Here is a 27,237-nt window from a genome sequence, read left to right as displayed (position 1 = left end):
CAGAAGATTGGCATCCCAGGGTCCTGAAGGAGCTGCCTGATGTAGTTGCCAAGTTGCTATCCTTCATGTGTGAAAAATTGCAGCTGTCAGGTGAAGACCCAGGTGAATGGAAAAAGGGAAACATCGCTCCCATTTTTAAGAAAGGGGGAAACGAGGACCCAAGGTACTAGAGGCATGTGAGCCTCATATCTGTGCCTGAGAAAATCATGAAATAGATCTTTCTGGGAGCTATCTTAAGGAACATATGAGATGAGGAGGTGATCCACGACAGCCAGCACAGCTTCACAAAAGGCAAATCATGCCTGACCAATCTGGTGGCTTTTGACAATTATCTGTAGGTTTGACAATGGTGTCTGTAGGTTCATAAACTAACATTTCTGTTCTTCTATCAAAATAGTGTTCCTGACATGAACGCTGTCTTATTTAAAACAAAGTCTTAGATTCTCTAGAAATTCTTGTTGTGCTGACCTAATACCCAGAATGACATGTGAAGTTAGCTGATATAAGTTAATTTTAAAGAAAGGGACTTTAAGTGATCTGTAACATAATTATTAGTAGTTATGTTTTATAACGTTCTATTTTATTCCAAAGAATACATCTTCAAAAATGCCTCAAAAAATAAGGAAGATCCAAGAGGAAAAGAATGATGTGTTTTGCTTTTCAGAAGTCATAGAGTATTGTTCGTAAGGAAAACAAAATGAATGCTTCTTAAGTACCTATGTTTAACTCTAATCATTCTTTTTATCTTTTTTTTCTTTTGGGTTCATGAAAATACTTTCTTCAGGCTCAGGTAAGAGATTCTAAAGCAGTGAAATAACCTTAACATGGGCTCCCTGATAGTGCTTCAGTGCATACATTGTCTATTTGTTTTTCTCTACAATGTATCTTTAGGAAAACATATGGAAAATTTACATATAAATTATTATACAAGATGCTATTCAAAGTCTGTTTTCAAATCTGTAAAAAATACTAATGCTGGTATTCTTGTAGATTTATATCAAGTATTTTATCAATATTATTATTACAGCCTTTACAGCAGCAAGTTCTATAGATGTCAAATTAATTACTTTTGTTATTTTTATCAGAAATTTCATTAACTTTTTTTTGTTTATATCTCGGCATGATCTCTGTTGCATATTTATCTTGACTGTGTACAATGAAACTGACACTCAGTGTGGATTCCAGGTATATGAGGTAGTTCCATGCCACAGTGACTGCAGCCAATACATATGGGTTACCGAGCCCTGGAGCGTCTGCAAGGTGACCAATGTGGACTTAAAAGAGAACTGTGGAGAAGGTGTTCAAACAAGGAAAGTCAGGTAAAATAATATTGTTCCTCTTTCAATCTAAAGTACCTCTTGGCACATCATTAACAAGGAACATTTACATTCTGTACATTTTTTTTATATGGCAGTCATCATGTATAAATAAAGATTCTTTTCGTCTCTTTGACTTGAGTTTTCACAGATCAATATTCTGTTACTTCAATTACTTTATGTCTTGTGTGCTGACAAAATGTTAAAATGCTTTAAAAAGCATGGATTATAGTCATTGCATAAAATCCATGGCAAATGCAGTTTATGTGCAGCTCTTTTTTCCAGATGCATGCTGAACACTGTGGATGGTCCTTCTGACACTGTAGAGGACTACCTGTGTGATCCTGAAGAGATGCCACTTGGTGCTAGGAAATGCACACTGCCATGTCCAGAAGACTGTGTTATGTCTGAATGGGGATCATGGTCTCGCTGTTCTTTGGTAAGCAGTGTATTCATATATGAATTATTGTGTTAAGATGCTGAACTGAGCACTAAGTACATATGTAAATATTTGTATTTACTATCATAATTTACACTTAGATGCAAATAAAGCTGTGCAGGTATTTTTCATTCAGTGAAACTGTTCCCAAAAGTTCATAAATAAAAATATCACAAATGGACATTCTTCAGTGTGGGTAGGTTCTGTATGGTGAAATCATTTCTTCAGTGGTTTCTGCCTAGCTTTGGTCCTCTCTGTTGCAGGAGAAGGTAGCCAGTATACTGAAAATGTCACTGTTCTGGAAAGAGCAAAGTTTGTAGTTAAACACAGAACGATAATTTTGGATCTTTTCTTGCCTTCCTGACAGGAATCTCCGAAGGAAATGCCAAAAACTTCAAACATAAAAAAAGTTTCAGGACGTCTGAGTATTCAGACTCCAGTGCACTGCAGTAGGGCATTTGCAAAATGAGCTTCTAAATATCCAGTTTGTGAATGAAATCATTTCAAAGCACAATACTGAGATATGAACTAGTTGGGAAAATACCACGGTGTTATCCATTTGAAGGATATTTCAGCTTGCTTGGTACCAAATTTAAACAGCAGATTAAATTCGTTCTAAAGTAAAAAGGAAATAATTTCTCATAGGCAACAACACGAGCCTGTTATTTTAAATTTACATTCTGTCAAGAGGTTGTTTGAAAGGATGTTATAATGTTGCATGGAAATGTATCAGGTTGCCATAATATCAAGATGTTTCTCATTTCTCTTTCAAGCCATGCAATGGAAGCAGTGTCCGTGAAAGGTCATCAGAATCTCTGAGACAACCAATGGAAGGAAAGTCTTGCCCTGCTGCCACTGAGACAGAAGTCTGCACTTTGAACAAAAACTGCTACCACTATGACTACAATGTGACAGGTATTTGAGGTCTTATCATCTAGTGGCATCATCAGACTATGGCTTAGTTCCATTCATTTTCCAGGACAGTTTTTTCAGCTTTTCATTCTTATCCAGAGCTATAAGTCTCATACTGAGGACTGTTGCAGTCTGTTTGATTCATACAAAATATTATTGAAGACTTTGCAGCTGGGATGTAGGGTGCATGCTTTAACACCAGGAAATTTATTTAAATTATCATTTTGTTAATTCCTCAGAAGCTGTGCAGATCGAATTGAATATGAACAGTGCCTGCTTCCAAAAACAAGTAGCAGCTGGCTTCCCTCCATGAGCATTGCACGTGTAAAAGTTGCTATGGGGATTATTTTATCTCAACAAAATTAGAATTAAATGGGAGACAGGATCATTATGAGTTTTTCTAAAATGTCTGGTACCCTAATGAATTCCTTATTTCCAGACTGGAGCACATGTCAGCTCAGTGAGAAGGCTGTCTGTGGTAACGGAATCAAAACACGGATGCTCGATTGTGTTCGCAGTGATGGCAAATCAGTTGACCTGAAATACTGTGAGGAGGTGAGTGAGTACCTGTAAGACTCTTTCTACTAATGCTAATTAATGCTGAGCCATCTACCATCTACAGCATATAACCCATCATTGCCAGCTGTTTCACAACACTACTCACGGATTGTTAAGTACCTCTGAAATGAACTATGCCATCAATAGTGATTTTTATACAATTCCCTTTTAAGTGCCTCCATGAAGGTATGCTAATTATTATGTCCTGAAGGAAATGACTTAGAAACAATAATTAATAAAGTAGAATAAAGGCAATAAATCTTAATCAGTATACTAATCATCATTCTAATTTGATATAATGTCTGCATGGAGCTTTGGACAGCTGCCATTATCAATCATTTACTCAATGTGTTGGAAAATATTTCTCACGTGCCATTCTGCAGCTGGGTTGAATGTTAACTTCATGTACTCAGCTGTGCAACACAAAAGGTACCCAGACTAGTGTGAAAAAATGAGCAGTATGAAGGAAATATTAATGAAATAGGAGCATATATAGAGGTTCACTCAACAGATAAGAACCCTAAAATTTTGAAAGAGCCATACTGCAAATGTTCAAATTAAATTCAAATTTGACAGGACTATTTTTTTCTGGCATTTGTCCATCATTCTAAGTGTTTTCAGTCACATAGAGGTAGTAATTTGAAATAAAAAGAGAAAACAATAGAGAGAAGTTTTCAGTTGAGACTGGTACCTATTTTTGTGCCAAATTACTCCTTTACATGTAGATTTTGGGATTATAATCTAATCTAATATTTGGTTAATTTATGCCTCAGGAAAAACATCAGAGTTTAGTTACCCACCAGCAAGTTTAAATGAAATTAATACAGGAATGCATTATTTTAATGTTTCAGGGCATTGAAAGAAAAGTATTGTTCCTGTGGGTTTTTTTTTTTTGTAAGAGGCAGAAGTATAGATTAATTCAAACCAGAACATGATATAAAATATCCATCCACATGAATATCCCATTAGAAAAAATTATGTACTTCATTAGATATTTAGGATAAATATATTTCTTATACCATGAAGCCCTTAAATTGTTTCTATTGTTAACCAAAGAATTTAAACCTTTAAAATAAGTGGCTACTTTTTACACTGGAATCTCATTGCAGAAAACCTCTGGAGCTCTCCTGCTCCAGAAGAAATGAGAGCTTATTACTCAGGAACTATCTAGAGCAACAGAGATAACATACAGGGGTCTCAAAAACTACTTGCCCTAAATGATTGGTGAATTGGCATCAAGGAATTGAAGTTCTCACTTTACAACAGCTACTGTGACACAGTTTTATTTACCTTTTTGATCTGCTGTACCATGTAGAGGTACATCCTTGTGTAAAAGATCTGATCCACTCCTCAGTCACACTGTTAAGACTGTGTGTTCAATTCTGGATGTGTAAGCAGTGTTACAGCAAGGTCAAAGACTGATCCAATAAGTGTGAGGAGTAAAACCAGTTAACCTGATAAGCAAGAAGGCCAGGCTGTTTCAGTTTTACTGGATCCTTCAGTCTAAAGATGTGAAAGTGAACTCTTGTGACCTTCTGGGTCAGAAGAGGAGAGTGTTGAAGAAGTTATCAAAACATGTATAAAGGTACTATACACTTTTCACTAATCTAATCACAAATGGTCCTTCAGTTTTTGTTTTGTTTTGTGGTTGTTTGCTTTTTTTTCTTTTTTTCTTTTTCTTTTTTTTTTTTTTCTTTTTGTGGGGGAGAGAGGAATCTGTATTTTTGCATTATAAAAACAGTACAGAAATATTGTGTAAAGTTCAAAATAAGCTGTGTGTGGTTAGAGATGTTGATGGTAGAACACTAAGTAATTCTGTAATGATTTAGCTAATGGAATTTCCCCTGGGCTATTATAAAATTTTATATTGACTGTATGAATAAAGCAAAAGTTCTATCTAATTTATGTGCAGATCAATTTACAGAATTATGATTCTTATTATTATATGCAAGGAAGGGAGATTAGACTAGCTAAACCTATTCTGATCCCTTAAAAAATGAAGGTCTTATTTCCTTGATAATACATGGTTCATAAAACTAATAAAAGCCTTGTTTTAAAAATCCCCTTCATGCTGTCTTTTAACTATCACCCTTTTCATTTATGAGCATCAGTGTCATCAAAGACTGAATTTTCTTCCAAGTTTCCATTTTCTGGCTATTTTTTTCCATTTTTCTGGCTATTGCTTTCATAACACATTTCATGTGATCCTGTGTTTCTTTTAGTCAATCTGATAAGAAGCTGGCCAATCATCCTGATTACTGTCAGGGTAAACTAATTGGTAGAGCTTATTTCCAAGTCCTAGTTATGTTATCATAGTTCCCTTCAAACTCTCACAGTAATACTAGATTACTTGGTCTCTAACTCTAAAAAATTAGCATGTCACAAGTACTCAAATTGTCTTTTCATATTTGAAAATCAGATCACCTAAAGCAAGTTGGCTCTGGTCATTCTCAGATTTAGGGACTTAGTTTTATTCATTTACCTGCAATTAAACATCAGAAAAGACTAGAAACCAGCAATTTTGTCTGAATCAGATAGCAAATGCAAAATGTTTTGATTTTTTTTTTAGCAAATAGTCTGTCTAACAGATTACATGATTAACCTCCTACAGAGGTTAATCTGTCACATGAAACATAAACAAATTTTTGATTATCACAGGATTTATGGTACATGTTGGTCTGACAATCTGCCTCCCGTGTCATATAAAGCCAAAAATAAAGGACTCCGTGCTACTATTAGGTGTAACTTAAGTACTTGCCGTTCACTCATCAGAAACCACAAATCATCCATAGCTTGTCCAGCAACCTTTTCAGATCACATTTCCAATTTTTTTCCAGTCACATTTTCTAAGATCTGCATTATGAACTCTGATTCATCAAAGTAAGGAGAGGGATGAAAAAAGAATGTGGGATTAATATCAAATTAGAGCAAACAAATTGTTCCTCACATCCATTTCAGCAGCATGTCAGTGCCTAACACATGTGGCTGGCAGATCCCTAGGAGTAGTCTGGCCTTCAACTTTCTCCTCTTCACCTTTAATGTCTTGGACATTTGCTTCTCTAGCTGCCAAGGTCCAGCTGAGAAGGTCAGTCCTAAAATAGAACATTCACGTTCATTCAATTGCCAGAAATCAATTATGTAGATTTTGAGCCTTTGGTCAGAAGATTTGACCCAAAAAGCAGACTTCAAAGACTACTTTATGGTTTCGTAAGTATCGAAGTTCCAGATGACCCAAAGTTTCAGATGTTGACGTGTGCAATAGCTGGATAATCAAGGTTACACTGTGTAACAGCAAAAAGCTGTGAGCTCATTCTTTGATGTATAATGCAGAACAGAGGTCTAAAATCTCGTTTGTCTCAATATATAGTACTACAAATGCAAATTTAAGACTTGGTGAGTCTTCCAGGGTAAGACATTTTCAGTACTTGTGGTAGTTTATTTATGAAATGCATGCTAATGTTGTGCCTAATTATTGCTTTATGCTTGCATTTAAGTAGAAAATTGTGAGTTTATTTCCTTTTTAAAGCCTTAACTGCTAGTTTCATGCCATTAACCTTTGCAGTTGTTAAAATTAATAGGTTTTGAAAAGCCTAGTTGGCTTTTTTAAAAGAAAAACAACACGTGGTAGGATTTGTCTACTTAAAGATATCAGAAGCCTTCTGGAATTCTAAAAGGTGTCAATGAAGATCAGGGTTCACTGATGAAGGTCAGTGAATAGGACCATCTTTTATGCTGGGAAACTGCAGATCTCTTCATATTAGCAGAATTGATTTTCGTTTGCATTTTATATCATACCTTTTATAACTCATTTTGAAGCTATGCAGGTTGCAGGGATTTTTATTGTCATGATAATATTTATGCCACCAGTTGTATTCCATCTTGTGTTACGTATTCTCATGAGTATTAGCCAGAATATCTCTTCCTTCTTGACTGGGGAATATCTGGAGCACAGGACTCATAAGAACATAGAAATGGCTTTACAAAATCAGACCCCTGCAGACCACTGTCTCTAGGCACAGACTGGCACTTCCCTGTGGGGATTGCATCACTTTTTAGTGTTTCACTGAATTCAGCCCCTAGAACTTAGTACAGAACCTGTGTTTGGGAGAGCATGCGAGTCTGTTCCCACATCGCCTTTCCTCATTCTCTTCCACTGTTTGCAGTTTTTGTATCAAAGGTACTGGTGAAATCTTGTACAGAAAGGTGGTTTTTTTTGTGGGTTTTTTTTTTTTTTCCAGAAAAACATATATTGATGTACTTTTTTTTAGATCAAGTCATTCTCACTGTCTGTTTACAGTGTCAATGTCATGTCATTGTTATTGCGTGCAGTAGTATGGATGGTTTTATTGTGTGTAATAAGATTACAAACTGCGTTACAAAAAAAAACAGCAAAAGCCTACAAAGAAACAAATGAGAGGCGTAAGCAGATGTCAAGCAAAGAATAAGGCAGAGAAACATGCACAGTTTCCATATATTCTCTCATCCTCCACCTGTTTTTAGCTCTTGGACTGTGCTTGCCAGATGTAGTTTCTGAGTATTTAAACCTCCAGATTCTGCCATTAATTTGTTCAGTTTCTATTGAGCTCTTAGAAACTTGCTTCATCTGCAGTCTTCTACACTGTCAAATCTATGCTCAATCTCTTCCTTTTTTTAGTTTTGAACTCAGCTCCTAGCATCAGTCGCTAAGTAATACTAATTTTAGAATAGCATTTTCTATGACAGGGGCCAGCCTTGAAATGAATTAAGCTGTTAATGCCTGATAGTTAACTTATTATTAATATATTATTATATATTTTATATAATATAATAATATACACATATATAATATTATAATATTAAGATAAATATTAAGATACACTCCTATTTCAAAATACTTTAATGACACATCATAAACTGTTTTGTCCCTTACCTATTGTACAGTTGAAGACTATAGGGCCTCCAATTGCATAATGCGCTTAGAATTTAAGACAGGCCAGAGAGAAGATTTATCAACTGTAATCAGTTAGAGAACATTTGGACAGCATCTCATTCTCTATGCCGACGTTCTCTGCCAAGTGTTTGCAGAGACTCAACATACGTGCTATTTCAGGAGAAAGAAAGAGTTGAAGAAAAACAATCATTCAAATGTTAAAAAAAGCCAGATATCCGTTCTTGGAAGGGAAGGACTGCAAAAAATCAATTATATATTAACAAAAATTGGGAGGGATGAACTGCTTAAATAGTTTGTTCACTGCTATTTCTGAGAAGGAATCAAATAGAAAAATGTGACAGTATGGAGAAATGGCTCTTGGTGGAGTCTGTAGTAATGCCACACCCAGTGTTAGCTCAGAAGCAGAAGGTAGAAACAATCAGATTGCTAGGTTTTAGTTGAGAATAGTGTTCTTTTAGTTAGGATAAACTTCTTAGCCAAATCTCTCAAATCATAAAGACCCAACAGATGAACTCAATTAGAGTTTCTTGTAGGTCCCTTTCAACTTTGAGTATTCTATGATTTTATTATTCTAAATATTAATGATTTTACCACCACAGTATAAAGTAAAAATACAAGCTGAAGCCCTCATTTTACAAGTTATTATTTAGAAAATATTTATTTAAATTGAGATTTGAGAATATATTTAAAAGTCAGTATATGCCATTAGGACTGTGTTGCCATGCTTTGTTGCATGCTCAAGTGACCAAAAGGGCACATGACATCCTGGTCTGCATTCAAGGGAGGTGATCCTGCCCCTCTACTCTGCACTGGTGAGACCTCACCTGGAGTACTGCATCCAGATGTGGAGTCCTCAGTACCGGAGAGACACAGACCTGTTAGAGTGAGTTCAGAAGAGAGCCACAGAAATGATCCAAGGAATGAAACACTTCCTCTGTGAGGACAAGTTGAGAGAGTTGTGGCTCTGGGGAGATTTGATAGCAATCTTTCAGTATCTACAGGGTGGCTGTAAGAAAGAAGATAACAAAATCTTTAGCAGGGTCTGTTGTGATAGGACAAGGGGAAATGGTTTCAAACTAAAAGAGGGGAGATTTAGATTGGATATAAGGAGAAAGATTTTTGTGATGAGATTAGTGAAGCACTGGAACAGGCTACCCAGAGAGGTGGTGGAAGCACCATCCTTGGAGACATTCAGGGTTTAATCTAGCTGTAGCTGTCTCTGTTCATTGCAGGGGTGTTGGACTATAAGACCTTTAAAGATCCCTTCCAAGTCAAATGATTCTATGATGATCAGAAGTAGTGTGGCCAGTAGGAATAAGGGATTGTCCCCACATACACAGCACTGCTGAGACCACTCCTTGAATATCATGTTTAGTTTTGGTCCCTTCACTACAAGGAGCATGCTGATTTGGTTGAGTGCATGCAGAGAAGAGCAGTGAAGTTGCTGAAAGGAACAGAAAACAGGACGTATGAGGAGTAACTGAGGGATCTTCAGTTTTTAGTCTGGAGAAGGATGAAGACAGACCTCATTGCTCTTTACAATTACCTGAAAGAATGTTACAGGAAGAAAGCATCAGCCCTTTTTCTCAGGTGATGAGGAATATTGTGTTAGGAAGCTGTCTTAAAGGCGTTTAGGTTAGGTACTGATGAGTATGATCAGGCACTGGAACAAGCTGCCCAGAGAAGTGCTGGAATCCTCATCCTTGCAGGTGTTAAAGAGGCAGGGATGTAGTTTAGTGATGGGATTCATTCCATCAGTTTTGTGGCTGGACTTGAAGAATTTAAAGATAGTTTCTAACCTAGGTTATTCTATGATTCTGTGAAATGAGATTTAAAATAGCTTAATTGTTTTACTTATTATTTAGGAATTATTTCATGTTTACTTAAAGCTTACTTGTTTCAAATTCACTCTGTCCAAATGCATACTGAGCACTGCTGGCACAGACTGAACATTACATGCTAACTATTGGATATTTTCTTCTAGCTTGGTTTGGAAAAGACGTGGCAAATGAATATATCCTGTGTGGTGGAATGTCCCGTGAATTGTCAGCTTTCTGACTGGTCGTCTTGGTCTGACTGCTCTCAAGCATGTGGCCTTACAGGTCTGCATATAACCTTGGAATATGTTAAAGACTGAGTTTTCTTTCCCTTCCCCTCCCTGTTTCCTTTCATCTTCCCCTCACCCTTTCATTTTCCTTTTTCCCTTCCCTACACATAATTCTGTATTAACTCAGGAAAAACAGCAGCAAACTCCAGATGAATAGTCAGTATCTCCACAGAACTGCCATAAACATTTTATCATCTTCAGATAGAGTATTCTTCCCCAAGCTTCTGAACTGGGTATTTACTAATTTTTTTTTACTATTACAGGAGTAATCTGAAATCCTGATCAGACATCCTCCTTCATGCAGTACTTCATGCTGTACTGAACATACAGTGTCTGACTCAGAAAATATATAATAAGAAAATCCATACAACAGGCAAGAGCCAACAGATTTGCTTTACTGTCCAATTTGTCAAATTTGAAAAAATTACATTATTCAAACACTATGCTTTTCACCAACATAGAACCATCTTCAAGATTAAATCAGCCTAGCTACTTTGCTATTACCTATATTGCTTTTTCTCATTTGCAGGAAAAATGATCAGAAGAAGGACCATAAATCAACCATTTCAGGGCGATGGGAGGCCTTGTCCTTCTCAGATGGAGCAATTCAAACCCTGTCCAGTAAAGCCTTGTTATCGATGGCAGTATGGTCAGTGGTCTGCATGCAAAGTGGAGGTAAGACCCACAGTGGACACTGAAATTATGGAGCTAGGCATGTTTGAAATATGCCCGAATATCTGTTTCAAAGCATTGTAGTCAGTTTACTTCCACATATTTTATACAAAAATGTGAAGATTTATTTTTAGTTCATATTTGTCAACAGGTATAAAAATGTCCTACAGACATTCAAAGTAGAAAGGAAAAGTTTGGTATTTCAATGACATCTTTGCTAATAACTGAAATCCTTACATTGTAAAAGAGTATATGTGGTAACAGATGAGCATCCTTGTTGGAAAAAAAGTCTTATCCTAGAAAAGATCTTCTCATAAGATACTGCCATGATTGCAATTTAAAAGCACAAGCTAGATCCATACATTAAGAAACAACGGTGACAGCATATTTTTTTGTTTGTTTCAAATGTAAAAAAAAAAAAATGTATTTTTATTTTCCCTACTCAAATGAATATGTATTTTGGCAAAAAAATAATAGGAGATGCAATGATATGTAGCTCAAATTCAGTCTTTTGATACTTTCCAACATACAGCATCCATATCCTCCTTCCCCAGGTTGCTCAGTGTGGAGAGGGCACACGAGTGCGGAATATTTCCTGTGTGGTTTTTGATGGATCCACTGAAGATGTAGGCAAAATAGTGGATGAGGAATTCTGTGGAGAAATAGAGCCTATTATAGATGGTAATAAAAAGATGGTCCTTGAGGAAACATGCACTGTTCCTTGTCCAGGTAAGAAAGCTATTCAAATAAACGTTACATTTCAAGATCGTTTGGTTTACTCCTTCAGCTTACAGTTATCAGTATCTAGGATTAGCCACAGGCAATAAAATGTTTTTCACATACTTTACCAATAGGGAAAATGGCTGAGTTACTCTGGTGGTGGATTCACTACTGCTTACTATTAGATTTTAAATTTTGCTGAGCATGAACCTGTTCTTCAGCAGTCTCATATTTAGCCAGTAAGAATAACTGCCCTATGGGGATGTGCTAATGATAAGTTTCAGCTAATGTTTCCAAAAATCACTGCTTGCTTTCCTATTGTGTATACATCAGTTCTTCAATTATTCATTTCTTCACATGCTCTCCTAATGTTGGCAAATAAAATACCTTCATTAATCAGGCATCTGGTCAACACAGTGCTGATTACATCTTTCATCAGTACGGTAGAAGGTAGCTTTAATTTTTAATAGCTCTTTCACTGACATAATGAGAAGTAAGAGGTTTATTAATGAGTCTGTGTATAGTCCATTTGATACTGCATCTTTTACAAAATGGTCTGTTTATGTTATTTTGAAGATCTTCCTTAAATTTTCTTTAGCCAGTCTCACTAATTTATCTAACTAGTAGAATTCTATTTTTTTTCTTTTTACTCCATAAAATTACGTTTTGCAAAACTCTGTTATACTACCCTGGAATAACTGGAATAGACATTTTAATCACTTTCTCATTTCCTATTCTTATAAAGAATGCATCAGTAGTAGTTTTTACTGCCTGGTTAAAGTGCTTCTTCATGAGGATATGTGACAATCTTTTTAAAACTCCACAGTGCTTTCTCTTTGTAGTGTCAAAGAGAAGTAATGAATAAGATGTATAAAATTAGCCTAAGGTACACAGTGTACAATTCCCTAACATTCGTTAAATCCAAGCATTGTGTGGAGTGTCATCAGAAATTGAAAATGAGTCTGACCTTATGGGAATGCTACAGAAACCTATTCTGCTTTCCAACAAATAGACTATCATTGTTATTATTTTCAGCCTCGCAGATACTTAGAATAGCTCAGAATTTCTAAGTTTTTCTAAGTCCTACTCACTGTCATGAGCTCGTCACATACGCTGATGATCTTTTATCTTCTAATAAAAATTCAGGGGACTGTTATTTGAAAGAGTGGTCAGAATGGAGCCTTTGTCAGCTAACCTGTGTTAATGGTGAGGATCTTGGCTTTGGAGGCATACAAGTCCGATCTCGGGCAGTAATCATTCAGGATTTAGAGAATCAACATCTTTGTCCAGAACAAGCTTTGGAAACAAGACCATGCAGTGGTAAGTACCAAAATACATATCACTCTTCCTGTAATAAACAAAATACAGAACTACAGTATGTTTCTTTTCTTTCTGCTGAGGCTATCAAAATTAGGAAATTATGGATTTAGTGGACATAGAAATGCACTTAACTTTGTATTTTCCATATATCAACTATGTACCAGAAAAACTTGGAAAATTTAACTATCGTATGTTTCCACTTCAAACACATTTTTAAAATCCCTTTTTAATAATGAAATACCTTTTCAAGATTTGGGGAAAAAAAAATAGTTGCCTTATCTGCTTGATAATTTCTTAATTAAAAAAAAAAGGATATTATGATGCATAACCAAATTTAGAATCCTGTATGCTCTTATCACATGACAATGACTAAAAAGTTTGTCCTACTGCTAGTACTAAGCAAAATGCCTAAGAAAAGACATTTCTTGTTCATTTAGACACCAGACAGATGAATAAAAAAAAAAATTTTATTGGGCAACTAAGGTACAGAAAGACTTCACATTTTATCCCAGATTATATGAGATGTGTACAGTGGAGTAGAGATGTGAAGTCAGATACAGCCAAGCCTACTTTACCATACACTGGAATAGTAACTAAAGCATAGCTTTACCAAGAAAGAAAGCTGACTCCTAAATTACTTTTCACAACAGATAGGCCTCATCCATTATGAGGTTGTTGAAAATGTCTGTTTTGCTCGATAACTATATTGGTCTTACTCCACATGCAATGTGTATGAACATTATTGTTCAGTCCAGAAGACATCCGTTTTATTCTGTATGCATCCAGTAAGTGCAGACTTCTGTGTGTGCAGTACGCCTTTCTGAGTTGCTGGGTGAAAGAAGGACACCATAAAACCCATTAAACTTAATGTATGCTGTCCACTTGCAGCTAGTGGTAGGCTGAAGTCTTTTCATTTAATCTCTTGAAAAATGAATGTCTTCTGTATAGATGGCCACTGCTATGAATACAAGTGGATGGCTAGCCCCTGGAAGGGATCTTCTCGAACTGTGTGGTGCCAAAGGTCAGATGGCTTAAATGTCACAGGTAATTATTTGTTTTACATATACACAAAAGCCTGGAAAATAAGTGGATAATACATTTTTTTCCCGAAAATGGGATTAATTTTTAAAAACAATCTGATAAAAATGCTTGTTCCTGATCTATGCTGTTGTGTTGAGTGGTCATGTTTTTGCAGACTAAAAACGTCAGCTCTGTTACAGAATTATATAGCATGTAACAGTAAAAGTAAAAACAAGTATTATCTTCTATATTTGATTTGCACATTTTATATTTCTACAAGCATCTATATATTTCTAAATTTCACATTTCTAGCCCTGCAGCAAAGTGAACTTTTATGTATTGAAGTACAATGCAGATACAGAGGCAGAAACAGATGCAGTGCTTGACAATAACAGACATATATACATTCTGAAAATTATAACAGATTTTAATAAATACGTTAATATAAATTTGCTGCTTTACATCAATGACATAAATTTATAGCAGGATAGTTTAGTAGACAGTGATTGGAAGGAGTTTCTTTTGACATAAACTAAGCTACAAAATATCTTAAATGAATGACTGAGGTGCCTAAATTCCAGAAAGTCTACATACATATTTTATTTGCATGAGTTTATTTATCAGAATTAGGAATTATGCAATGCATTTGTTTTTAAAAATATTTTAATATCAAGTATGGTGTTTATAAACACACCCTCAATTCCAGCTCCTGTCAGGTCAAAGGGGGAAGTTCTGATTCATGGTAGAATACATCATGATTGTCTGATTTGTTACTAGGAATAAATTCTTTGTATCATTTTTACAAGGTGTTGAAATAACTTTTGGTAGTACAAAGTCTCTTTTCTAAGTGTCATTTTGCAATGTAAAATTACTAAAATACATCATCTTCACATCAGATGCAACAGGGCATCTTTAAGTCACAATTTTTATTGATATAACTATATGAAATTATCCATTAAATGTCCTAGAGAATTTTAAATTTCTCACTTTGGGAATTAAGGCTCTAAGATATTAAAAGCAAAGTATATTTATAAATCATGGTAATTCACATATAAATAATAGTTTGTTCTGAATACAGCCATGTGATAAATTTCAAAACTTTGTGTTGCTGGCAGATTTTTCATGATGCTTTCTTGTATAAGTATAAATAAATGTAAGTGGAGCTGATTCTTCTGAAATTAAAGTTCTGTGAGTTTCACATAACTTAACGGGGCCAAGTATTTATTTTCTGATTCTAAAATTTGTTTATTCTTCAAAACTGCTTTAAATTAAATGATAATTTGGCATTCATAAAACATGGGCATGCATGAAAACTAGGAAATAATATCAACAACTATAGTAATAAATTAGTATTAATTACCTAAAGAATATTGTAACAGAGAAACAAGACTATGGAAATCACCTATTTAATAAGGAAAAGTGATAGATCTAAATCTCGTCTATTTAGAATGCCAGAGAAATATGCATTAGCATTACTCAATCTAGAAAAGATGGAAATTGCAAAGCAGATAACAATCTATCAGAAAGACAGATGTTAAGAGACCAAAACTGAGATGAGAATGGATGGTTATGGGGGTAAGTTAGCCTCTAAAGACTTACCTTATTAATTTAATCAAATTTCCCTAGCCATATTTATGAAATATTTGAGAATATACTCACCACAAAGGAGAACTGCAATGTTACATGAAAAGAGTGGGAATCTATAAGACTGAGTAATGAAATAAACGGAAAGTTAATTGAAGAAGTGCTAGCTCACATACTTGTCTCTTGCAGTGGTAGGACTTTAGCATAGTATAATGCCTGCCTTGATAATCCAATTTAAGGAAAAACATTCCAAGACAAGCAGACAAGAGAAAGATGGGAAGTTCTCCACTTTGAACATCTTAAGTGATTATTGTCTTAATAACAGGAGCAAAAGCCTACCAGAGAGAGGAGAAAATGAATCCATGCACCTTTCTAAATGCTGCCCGGACCTCCATGGCAAACCAACCTAGGTTCTACATTGTATCTCTTTTAAGAAGTTGTTCTGTATGTGGTTTTAGGTTGTACTTTTCTGATATGAAATGAAGTCAAATGGAAAATTCCAGGGACTGTGATCAACTGTTCCTATGCAGTACAAAACTGTTTTTGATATATTATTTCAAAGAAAGTACTTAAATGTAATTTTCTTGAATGAACTTCTCTTCAGGAATTATACAATTATGAAGCAGACTGTAAATTCACATTCAAAGTTTTTTTGAACATGGTTTGTATAATCTGTAGTATTGAAAATCCAGAAGTGGCAGATACACATATATGATTGATTTGAATGGAAGTTATTTAATTTGATCTAGAATCAACCCATATCTTAGATGACTGTATTTCTTTAATGCCTTTTCACTGCACATCTGGCTCTAAGATAGTGCGTTTAAATTCAGATATTGTTTTCGTGAGTCCTGCTCCTATTTTAAGGCCTTTGTTTATTTATTTCCTTGTACAATATTATTGTGCTGAATAGTTGTTTTTTACTTGAAGGTGTTGTTTCCTACGGGCGATGAAGCTACTATTTCCTTCTTCAGCTTGCTTGGATGACTGATACTTTATTACATAGATTCTCACAGGCATGTGATTTATATGCTAGGATGCACAATTTTCCTTTCTGAGGGTGAGAAAAACTGATGGCAACCAGCAGGGTTTACTTTGTTCCTCATCAGCCATCCTGTTAACAATTTGATCTATATAACCACATCTAACTGCATCCGCTATGATTGTGACCAATGTCAGCTATCGGGATTTCATCATCATGTCACACCAGCATAAAAATATAGTTAATTTGGGAGATGCAAGATAAGTTGTCCTGTTGCAGTATGAATGTTAAAGCATGTACTGCGTGTCTTTTTGAAAGACAGAGGGAAACTCAATACATTCAAAGTGATTCTAAGTATATTTTGAAGTCAACCTGGCTGAAATGATAGTGAAAGCCTGATTGTGTATGTTGGTCCATAACAATAACTGCGCTGTAAATAAAGATGTAGCAATGAGAACTAGGGCATGTAGAAAGGAAAGGAACACTGATAGCCACTTTCTATCATAGCATTCAGTATATGTTCTTCACTTCTGAAAAAGTTTTCTTAAACTAGAATGGAGTATGGCTTCATATGAGGCAAAACTATAACGTGAGTAAAATTAACTAATGAGGAATATCAGAAAACATAAAGTGAATGAATACTTTGTTTTAAGTTTGGCAGCAAAGAGATAGATTAAAAATATGCCTTTATTTTCTTTGTGGACACAGTTTTAATATGCGTTACTAGGGGGCCCTAGAAAACCCAAATCTGTTTCTTCAAGCACAACAAAATATTTAAACTTATTTGTGCAAATAAAAAAAAACACAACTATTTGTGCAAAGGAAAGGAACAAAAAGTGAAAAGAAGATCACTTGCCAAATACTAGTTCTCCAAAATGTGAATGAGTGGAAATCGACATGCTATATCCTTATTGTAGCAATAAAAAATACTTGAGACAAATTATCCCTCCCCTAGCATTAAAAGTAAGAGTCTTAAATTCAGTTTAATAATAAAATGGCAATCTGTGACATACTGTAGGAAATAATGGCATCAGTATTTTCATCAGAGGAGAGGTATTACCATGTCAAAATATGATTTTCTGTCCTACAGGAGGCTGCTTAGTGATGCGCCAACCAGATGCTGACAGGTCATGTAACCCACCATGCAGCCAACCCCACGCTTACTGCAGTGAGGTATGTGCTAATGCATCAGAGCACTAAACAACCCCATGAGGGCTTTCCCACACATCTCAGCATTTTAAAGATTGTGCCAATAAGTGTATTTTCAGAGATTTTTTTATCACTGTTTTGATAAAATCAACCTTAGACTATTCTCTACTTCTCAGTTAAGTGTTGAATAATCTCTGTTCATTTGCTATACTTCATAAAAATATATGAAGAGGTACTCTCCAGGCTAGCACTCCTCAAAACAATCTTCTCTTCTAGTCATCCTTGTTGTTATGCTTTATAGCCCACAGAAAACTTTTCTTCTACACAGTGTAAAACACTTGTTCCCTACAGACTAGAACATGCAGTTGCGAAGATGGATACACTGAAGTTATGTCCTCTGATGGCACACTTGAACAGTGCACTCTCATCCCAGTGGTGGTGATTCCCACCATGGAGGACAAAAAGGGAGATGTGAAAACCAGTCGAGCTGTGAACCCCACCCAGCCCTCCACTAACCAGTCAGGACGAGGAAGGACCTGGTTTCTACAGCCTTTTGGTCCAGGTGAAGTCATGCAATGAGCAGTTCATTATGCTAACTACTTCTTGCAGGGCCTGGCATTCACACATTTGTGATGACAGGGAAAAAAAATCCTTAAGTGCTCATTTAAGAAGACAAAGACCTGACTGAAAGCAGAGAAAGGGACAATAGTAAACTGCTGCCATTTTCTGCTGCATATCTAATGACATTTTGCATTCCAAAAGGCTTCTTTTAATTCATGATACTTGTTAGAATTCACAGAAGCTATTCAAAATGTGACTTCAGAAGGGCATTAATAGCAAAGGTGCAAGCCAGGATATTAGATTATGCCACCATAATTGATAATGCTACTGAGAAAGGTGTGAACAGGTGGCACAGAGATCTGTAAAGGATAAGTATTGCTTGAAGTTTACAGCCATGGCATGAATCATGGAGAAACAATCAGTATAGATATGGCATCTTTTTCTTTCATATCTAAACTACTTCATGTTAGGCAAGAGCTAACAATAATATTTAGCATAAACATGCTTTAAATCACTAGGAAATGTTTGACCATGTTCCTTAGAGCAGAACAAGCACTCAAGTTGTAAGAAATATGCTCAGAGTTATGCCATTAAAAATATTTCATAAAGTCTATCATGTAATCAGATTTTCTGATACTATCACTGATACAAATAAAAGTTTCAGTGACAAAATCCTTTGTCACTGAAAGGACAGAGAAAAAGAAAGAGATTTTATTCTTGTCAAAAATGTCAATTATATAGAGAACAATTAACTATTTTCTTGCCTTTTAATCACATAGAGCTAAATATTTTTACACGCTTGTGTCTTAGTGTTTATTTCTAAGGTTTCCATGAAAGTTTTAAATCTGAAGATTGAAAGCAGTATCTTTACTTGCATAAAAACTAAAACAATGCAAATTGAGAACAGCAGTACTTACAATAAACAGATTAAATCAGATTTGGGTTATAAATACTTTAGTTAGATCCAATTAATCCTAGTAGTATTGACTGTTATTTGTACTTTGATTCTATACATGATACTTCCAAGAGAATGGTCTTTACTCCAATTAGTTATTTCTTTAATCCACAATAAAAATAATTTTAAAAAAGAAATTAAGATTTCCTGGTCCTCTTTAAAAACAAAACAAAACAAAATGAAACAAAAAAACCCCACAACATTTTAACAAATATGCTGTTTTTAATTCACTCTAATTCCACATTAAAATGCCGTAGGGTGTGTTGTAGCAGTCACAGTGCTGACGATAAGCAGGTACCAGGTAGTTGTGTTGAACGTTATAGAACACAGATGCTCATGTGAGTTCAGACATATTTTTTGGAACAAGAAATAGTTGAGAGATTTCATGAAACCTCATGAATGTTCCAGTAATTCCTGGTTTGACTAAATAAGGCAGTTCAGTTTAGATAAAAACAATGATACTCAATTGAATTAATACTTGATTTATGATTGATTGTTTTCATTCCATGATTAGCTGATGTCTAGAAAGGTTTGATTTACTCTGCTATAATCATTTCTTTCAATACAGTTTCCAAGCCTAGGTGTAAAGTAATTCTTCAACAATCTTCAACAGACTATACTACAGTTCCAGAAAGGAAAGTTTTTATCCTTACAGCTGTCTTTGCTGATTTATCTTGCCAAATAGATGCCATTACCTCATACACAAGAAATAATCTGTCCAAGGGAATTCAGAGTGCTTGTATGAGATGTAATGTCCATGTTTTCATAATATAAATGACCTCATTAACGCAGTTCCCCATTCTGACAAAAATACATAAATCCATACACAAGATAATGCCTGTCTTTTCTTCATGGAGATAATATTATTTTAAAACAAGCAAACCCGTCACAACCCCAAACCTGTTACATTTATCAGTGGAAATAAACCAAAGGAAGAAAATTATCTGTATATTAATAACGAAATCTGAATTCTTCTCATTCCTGCTATTATATCTTTGGATATGTTCAATTTACCTACAACTGACCAATTATTTCCCTTATATTGGTTACTATCAGTTATAATGTCATTATGTACATTAATTTAGTGAAGCAAAAATGTTTTTATATTAATGTTATTTGAGTTGTTCATAACTATAACACCTTGCAGAAAGAGTAAAATTAACTGCATACCAATAGCAATGGTTACTCTGAATTAGAATAAATTCAGCATGCTTTTTGTTCTTATCAGAAGCTGGAAAAACATCAGCTGCATTGGTTATGCCTTATGCCTCTACAAAAGCATCAGAAAGCAATACGTATTTTGTCAGAAAAAGATCAGATATGTTTACTTACCATAATATTGAAAATATATGCAAGGCTTCATGGAAGAACAATTTTGCCACTCATAAATGAAATAATTCAGCTTTTCAATGGAATTTTCTTTGACAAGGCGGTAGGCCCCTGTAAAAGAATGTTTTCAACAAGCAGTTTAGAAATGTGTAAACTGAGTCATAAAAAAATAGCAAATCCAACAGCATTCACTGACCTTATGTTGCAACGTACTCATTTAGGGATCAGAGCAAAACCCCCAAAAGTCACATCACTCTTCCTTGGTTTTGCTAGGGTAAGCAAGTGCGTCCAGAATTGAGACAAAAAAGGAGAGTGGGATGTATCCATCAGACTGCAGGGATATCGCATCCAAAATATGAACTGCACAGGCTGGACATAAGTACAGGTCTTATTAGCAACAGGCTATTGCTCTATCCCTGAGCATGAGTTGTTGGGTTTTTTTGGTGGTTTTTTTTTTTTTTTTTTTTTTTTTGGTTTATTCCGTGAGAAGTGGTTTTTCTAACAACAAAACTTGTGTATGATATTAGATGAAATTAAAATGTATTAACTACTTTTTGCAGTAAAGTTACGTATCTGTACCTAAAGTTCTAATGAGGGAAAACATGTTAAATTTATTTTTAAATGGAAAATTAAATAGCAGTGAGAATGAAAATAGTAGATTGAATTCCCAGAGGTAGACTAGAAAGTGATTCTGCCTTTCTATCCAGCTGATAGGGTTTCCCCTTAGCAATGGACCTAGGGTCTGAGCACCCTGGGGCTCTAACTTGCTGCCATGCTGTTTTTGTCCTGTGTCTCAGCATCATTCAGACTACTGGACTTTAGCTGAAAAGCAGAACAAAAGAGCACAGAGGAGCTATCACTCAGTTGTTTAACAGTATTTTCTCTTATTAAGCTGTAATTGCTTGTGAATACATTTATTTTGGATTATAAGAGTATTTCTATACCATATCAGAACTAATAATTCAGCAAGACTAACTGAAACACTACTGACTAACATTCGTTCCTTTTAGATGGGAGGCTGAAGACCTGGGTTTATGGTGTAGCTGCTGGTGCATTTGTTTTACTCATCTTTATTGTTTCTATGATCTATCTAGCCTGGTGAGTTTTTTAATTATTTACCAACAAGCAGTCCCTTGCAGACTGTAATAATGCAAGCATTTATATTTGCAGCTTTAGGAGCTGCAAATACTTCTTCTATAAACTGTAATGTTTAGATTTCTATGTACTTTCATCCAAGCTGAGGTTCATGGGCTCAGTTTGTAGCCCTGATGATAGATAAACTGATAAGACTGTCATGAGATCAGGAGAACTTATTGCAAATATGGCATATCTTAGTGGATAGTTTATTTTCACTTATCTCTGTTGAGAATAACTGTACTCTGTCCATGGTGATTTCATTGCAGCTATATCACAAAACGCAAAGAGAAGTATCAAAAAGGAAACTTAATTGTCAGGCAAGTCTGATTTGATATTTGGTGGGATATAGAGAAATACAACTAAAATAAGGCTGGAGGTTTTCTCATGTGTTTTCATAAATGATACATTTGAAAATATTACTGCATGAAAAAAAGAGAAGATTTTTGCAAAAGCAAGTAATTTTTGAGAATGTTCTCCCTGAAATTAATTGGATTCTGCTTGGAATTTCTGATCCAGATGATTGTGAAGGTAGAAGATGAGGAAAGTATGGTCTTAGTCATCAAGATCTTGGCTGTACTGCATAAGTTAACATTTGGGTGGCTTCTGGATTTATTTTTTAGTAAACTTTCTCCAAAATCTCACTAATGTGTAGGTAAGAAAGAAAATATTTTTTGAAAGAAAGAAAATCCGTAAGCTTTTAACTTCACTGCAAATTCTTTAGATTGTGGCCACTGAAAGCACTCGTAACAACTGTTTTGGGAACAAAGATTTTGGTTTGGGCAGGCTGATTGACATATCCTATAAATATCCAGTAAAAGTTTATTGGACAACAGAATGCAGGGGCTGATTTATATAAATGCTTATAATATACTCTAAAAGAAGGCAAGAACCAAGGCTCATATATTTTAGTTAAGGTGGAAATTCCCGATATGTCAAGAGAAGATTTCAGTCACATAATTTAAAAGAACTGGATGGGTTGCTCCATTGATACACAATCAAATATTGCACTGTAGCTTATGGGCTTTTCTGAAAAATGACTGATCTTGTATGATTATGTCCCAAAAATATTATCAAGTCATGTCAGTATCGTAACAGCCTGTTTCTGAACAACTGAACTTTGAATTAGGTTTTGCTTTGGGTTGATAGTGATAATTAATGAACTACATGAAGGTTTTGAGTGCATAGCTTTTACAAATGATCAAATGTGTTGTCTTATTACAACACAGTCATCTTTCATTTAAGAATGAAATCCGTTGTTGCTGTTATCAGTTTCTTGTTCTATTTACAAATTATCTTATTGTTTCAGCAAAAAGCCAAAGAAGCCCCAGAGAAGGCAGAACAACCGGCTGAAACCTTTAACCTTGGCTTATGATGGAGATGCAGATATGTAAAATATACTCACAGTGACAAATGGAGTCTTAATTATTGGATTGAAATCAGAAGGTATCCAAAGCCACAGGGATTTTATATGGAGTGGATTTGACTGTTTTGACTTTCTTTTTTGTAACTGTACTGTAGATAAAAATGGATGGATTTCATAATGCCTATGGATATTCAAGGCATTACTGCTTTACTTTAGACCATCAACACTGAGAAATCTAGCAGAATCAATTTAATAGACACTACAATGGGAGATATTTGTGGTCTTTCCTCAATCTTACAAGCTATAAGAACCACTTCTGTCTCCAGAATACTGTAACTGGTATTGTATTAACAGTTGAAAGCCCCTGCAACATTAACCAAGCATAATCAGTACGCATGAAGAGTTTGTACCAAGAGTTTGTATGACTCTTTTCAAGCAGAGTGCATATACTCAGTTGAAGAATATGTATTACTCTATCAGATTATATACTTGTTAAAGAGCAATTTAGTGCTTATTACATTAACTTTTAACTGAGATTAACCCATGAGCAAGTTCAACAGTTTGGCAGTTGATGACAACTTGTGTTAACCTGCATTTCAGAGGGCAATGACTCACTTGCAAAATTCTGCCCTGTTATCACTCCAAAACATAAAGGCCTCCTATACACATACAGAAAGGAGGCATTCTCAGATTCAGTATTTTCTAGCGGTTGCTGTCTGGAAAAAGAATACCCACAGTAAATGTTACAATACATTTCTACTTTCTCTAACTCAAACTGTTGCCTGCATCTTTTTGCTACATGTAAGGCAATTTTTTGCACTATATTAGTGCAGCATGATATGCACTTAACTAGTATTGCCATAGTAACCGCCTCTTTTCAGAAAGATGATGATGTATCTTGTGCAAGGAGTGTCAAGTAGACAGGTCTTGAATCCTGAAGAGAGTAGCGTTCGGTTTGGACTGCGACTGGATGGAATCGGCTAACAACATGTACTGTACGCACCGATCCTCGTCACAGTGGCCATTTGTGGTCTATATCATGGCAGTAATACAAGTGTCTAGTTTCTTGCCCCATCTACCTATACAAGTATAGATTGTCCTGCTGGTTTCTAATTGTACTTTGAAGGCTGTTTATGACTAGATTTTTTATATTTGTTAACTTTGTTAGAAAAAAAAGAAAAGAGAAAGAAAAGCGTTTGCCCTCTAATCTTGAGTGATATTGTCTAAAAAGGTATTCTGATTGTTTGTTAGCTAAAAGAAAAAGGTTTTGCTTTTTTCTTTTTTTTCCTTCTACTAGTGAGAGCATTTTCACTGTTGCTGACTGCAATATTCAGAGCCCTTTTTATCTTTTCTAATTAGGATAGTTGGATAGACTCTTTTAATTATTCATTTAAACTCTTGAGTGTACTGGCAAGTAAACAATAATTGTTCTGCCATTTTAATTGTCATAACTTTTTAAAGAATTCTGGCAGTATGAAAGCTCACTGTTAACCTCTTCCATATTTATGGCTTTTCAGTGTTACGCTTCTGACATCAAGCTCGTTGGCTTGCCACTGTATCTATACACATTCATGACCTGAGAAGGGTAATTCTCATAAAATGGCTTCTATGTATAGTCTGAAGCAAACATATAACTGATTGTGCCACTACTAAGCAATACAATTACAAAATGTTATCAGGCAACCTGTCAAAAATAATTGTTCTACAAAGCTCAGTATTAGGTTCTCAGGTCTTTTTTATAACCTAAACCATTTCTGCCTATTCATCATACTATTTACTCAAGAAGCACCCATTTTTGCATGTTGAATAAAATTGCAGCTTTGCAAATTTTGGCCCAGGTTCACTGAAATCAGTGACAGCTCTCAGTGACATCAGAGGATGACATCAGTCCTTAAAAATACCTATCTTTATAGGTATTTTAAAACAGTTCTTGGAATCAATGTGCATTTTGTGCAATCCAAGTAAAAATGATCCAACTTTTAGCTATATTAAATTACCAATGTGGAATTACTGCATTAAAAAAAAAAAAAAAAGATCTTATTGCCACTGCATAAGTATTCCCCTATTCCCCTTAATGGGAATGGTAAGCAGAGAGGAACGACAGTAACAATCTTTTTGTACATGTTTATTTTCTCATTTTATACCTTGATCCACAGCTGGTGAAGTGCCATGGCCCCCTACCTCAGTAGTAGTTCATTCATACATGTATTGCAGAACTAGGGGCTTCGGTCTTGCATTTCTGTGTGAATATCCATAGGAAGGGAGGAAGGGAGGAAGGGAGGAAGACCACCAAATCTCAATGTATTTAATTACTTGTAATTAACTGTAATTAAGTCAGAATTCTTGAGTAAGAAGCAAGAAAAACCTAATTGATTTTCCTATCTTATTAAGCATAAAAAAATTAAATGAAAAAGTTATAAAGTTTTGAAGAACAGTAAATATGTGGAAACATGAAGCTTGATCATGATTTTTGTACTTTAAAAAGTCTGATTCTGTGTTACCAAATTGTATTGGACCAATAGGCAATTGAGGGAACAGGGCTTTTTTCAATGGTAATGCATCATCTTTATTTAATATACTGGCTGGTCATAGCAGGAGCTGTTGCCTAGTTCTTACCTTGAAGATTTGTATTCCCTAAATCTAAGAAGTTAATAATGTGAAGCTAAAGGTATGCCATCTCCTGTTTCTTACCATAAAGTATTTACAATTGAAGAAAGGGAGATTGTTTATTTAAGTATGTTTGGCCTTTGCAATCCATGCAAGTATTTTAGTATGTTAATACATGTTTTCTTGCTTCAGTGAATTTTGCTGATGCACATCTGCATCATACTAGTGCTGCATTTAAAATCCAGAGTGCATTTTTTATTTTTATTTTTTACAAAGTGCACAGAAATATGAAGCCAAAATGGCTTCCCTCTTTATCAAGAAAAAAAAAAAAATTGGTCTATAAGGAGGACTGAAATGTTAAGCTAAATGTTGCAAAGGTGACTAAGCCCTTTAGCATTGAAACAGAAATAATAAGTGAATTATCAGTATAGAATGAAAAGCAATTTGCTTTAAAAATCAGAGTGGTTCTACAAATCCAGTGCCTAAAGCAGCCACTACTGTAGATTGTTAGATTGTGAAAGTAAAGTGATCAAATAAGCCGTTCAGAAAATAGCAAAGTAGACATTTTCCTGTTGATGTGGTGGTTTGTGTTTTCCTTTTTAAACCTGTAGTTTCTAGATTGCTGTGTCTGCTTTGAGTCCTGGACTAGTTCCTTTTTGAATCTTTGTTGCGACTGCACAAGCTTGTTTATATTTAGTATGAAGCATCCATTTTGAAACTCCCTTTCTCCTGCCAAAATGTAATAAAGTTTGTTTTCCAATATTTTACAATCTGAAGAGACCAATTTAAAAATTCTGTGTATAAATCACTGTAAAATATTCCTTGAATTAAATGGAAATTGTCTTTTAACCTTTATGTAAATTGTGCTCACCCAAAGTTAAGAGTTTATTTTGCCTAACTTAATTTACTTGAATATTTATTTTGTAGAACAAGGAGGCAGCTGTGTCTGAGGAATGTTTACCTTTCTTTCTTTTTTTTTTTTTTTTTTGTTAATGTTAATTTGTAAATTGTGTAATGCATTTTTATTTTTTAAATTATGTATATTTCTTTTTTAAAAAGCACAATATGTTTACCTTCAACTACTGCAAATTTGTGTATATTGTCACAAAGCTTTATTCAGTTAATACAGATGACATGAAAATGTAACAAGTCTTACGTTTTCATTTGGGTTATTTTTAAACAACTGATGTATTGCTGACAATAAATATAAACACAAAATCATTTCATGTCTTTTTCTAACTGATAAAGTATAGTCTTCTGTGATAGAGCCACAATAAAAACCGGGTCCCTGAAATATGAACACCCTTTAAATAGTCTCTTTTTTTTTTTTTTTTTTTTTTTTTGTAAGAAATTAGTACACATATTTTTAAATATCATTCTCTTAAAAAATAAAGAAAAATACTTTCTAACATACAGTTAAAACCTGTTCTTGCAGTCTTGTTGACATAAGAGTTTACAACGCATATTTACTTGATCAATAAATATCCAATAAATCATTTGTATTTTAAATTTTCTTACCTTATTGCCATTTTTAGGTCTGGAAAAACAACCTATGTGTGGAGGATGAAGGGTGAAT

At 34.8% G+C, this 27,237-nt stretch overlaps 1 protein-coding gene across 1 annotated transcript in view; it reads left to right on the top strand.

The window, feature by feature from the left end:
• THSD7A (thrombospondin type 1 domain containing 7A) overlaps nucleotides 1-26,953 on the top strand; it is a 256,577-nt gene extending 229,624 nt beyond the window's left edge. Inside the window, exons 18-31 of the mRNA XM_048952274.1 lie at nucleotides 785-790; nucleotides 1,186-1,319; nucleotides 1,602-1,755; nucleotides 2,529-2,670; nucleotides 3,107-3,222; nucleotides 10,140-10,257; nucleotides 10,792-10,937; nucleotides 11,489-11,663; nucleotides 12,801-12,974; nucleotides 13,923-14,018; nucleotides 17,651-17,733; nucleotides 18,061-18,271; nucleotides 21,565-21,652; nucleotides 22,998-26,953. Coding sequence (XP_048808231.1) covers nucleotides 785-790; nucleotides 1,186-1,319; nucleotides 1,602-1,755; nucleotides 2,529-2,670; nucleotides 3,107-3,222; nucleotides 10,140-10,257; nucleotides 10,792-10,937; nucleotides 11,489-11,663; nucleotides 12,801-12,974; nucleotides 13,923-14,018; nucleotides 17,651-17,733; nucleotides 18,061-18,271; nucleotides 21,565-21,652; nucleotides 22,998-23,082 — 1,728 coding nt within the window. The 3' untranslated portion in view covers nucleotides 23,083-26,953. The remainder of the gene's footprint in view (nucleotides 1-784; nucleotides 791-1,185; nucleotides 1,320-1,601; nucleotides 1,756-2,528; nucleotides 2,671-3,106; nucleotides 3,223-10,139; nucleotides 10,258-10,791; nucleotides 10,938-11,488; nucleotides 11,664-12,800; nucleotides 12,975-13,922; nucleotides 14,019-17,650; nucleotides 17,734-18,060; nucleotides 18,272-21,564; nucleotides 21,653-22,997) is intronic.
• Nucleotides 26,954-27,237: the final 284 nt, after the last annotated feature.

This window comes from Lagopus muta, chromosome 7, assembly GCF_023343835.1.
Source record: "Lagopus muta isolate bLagMut1 chromosome 7, bLagMut1 primary, whole genome shotgun sequence".
Lineage (NCBI taxonomy): Eukaryota > Metazoa > Chordata > Aves > Galliformes > Phasianidae > Lagopus > Lagopus muta.
Note: the sequence above shows the minus strand (reverse complement) of the source record. Positions and strands in the feature narration are given on the sequence as shown.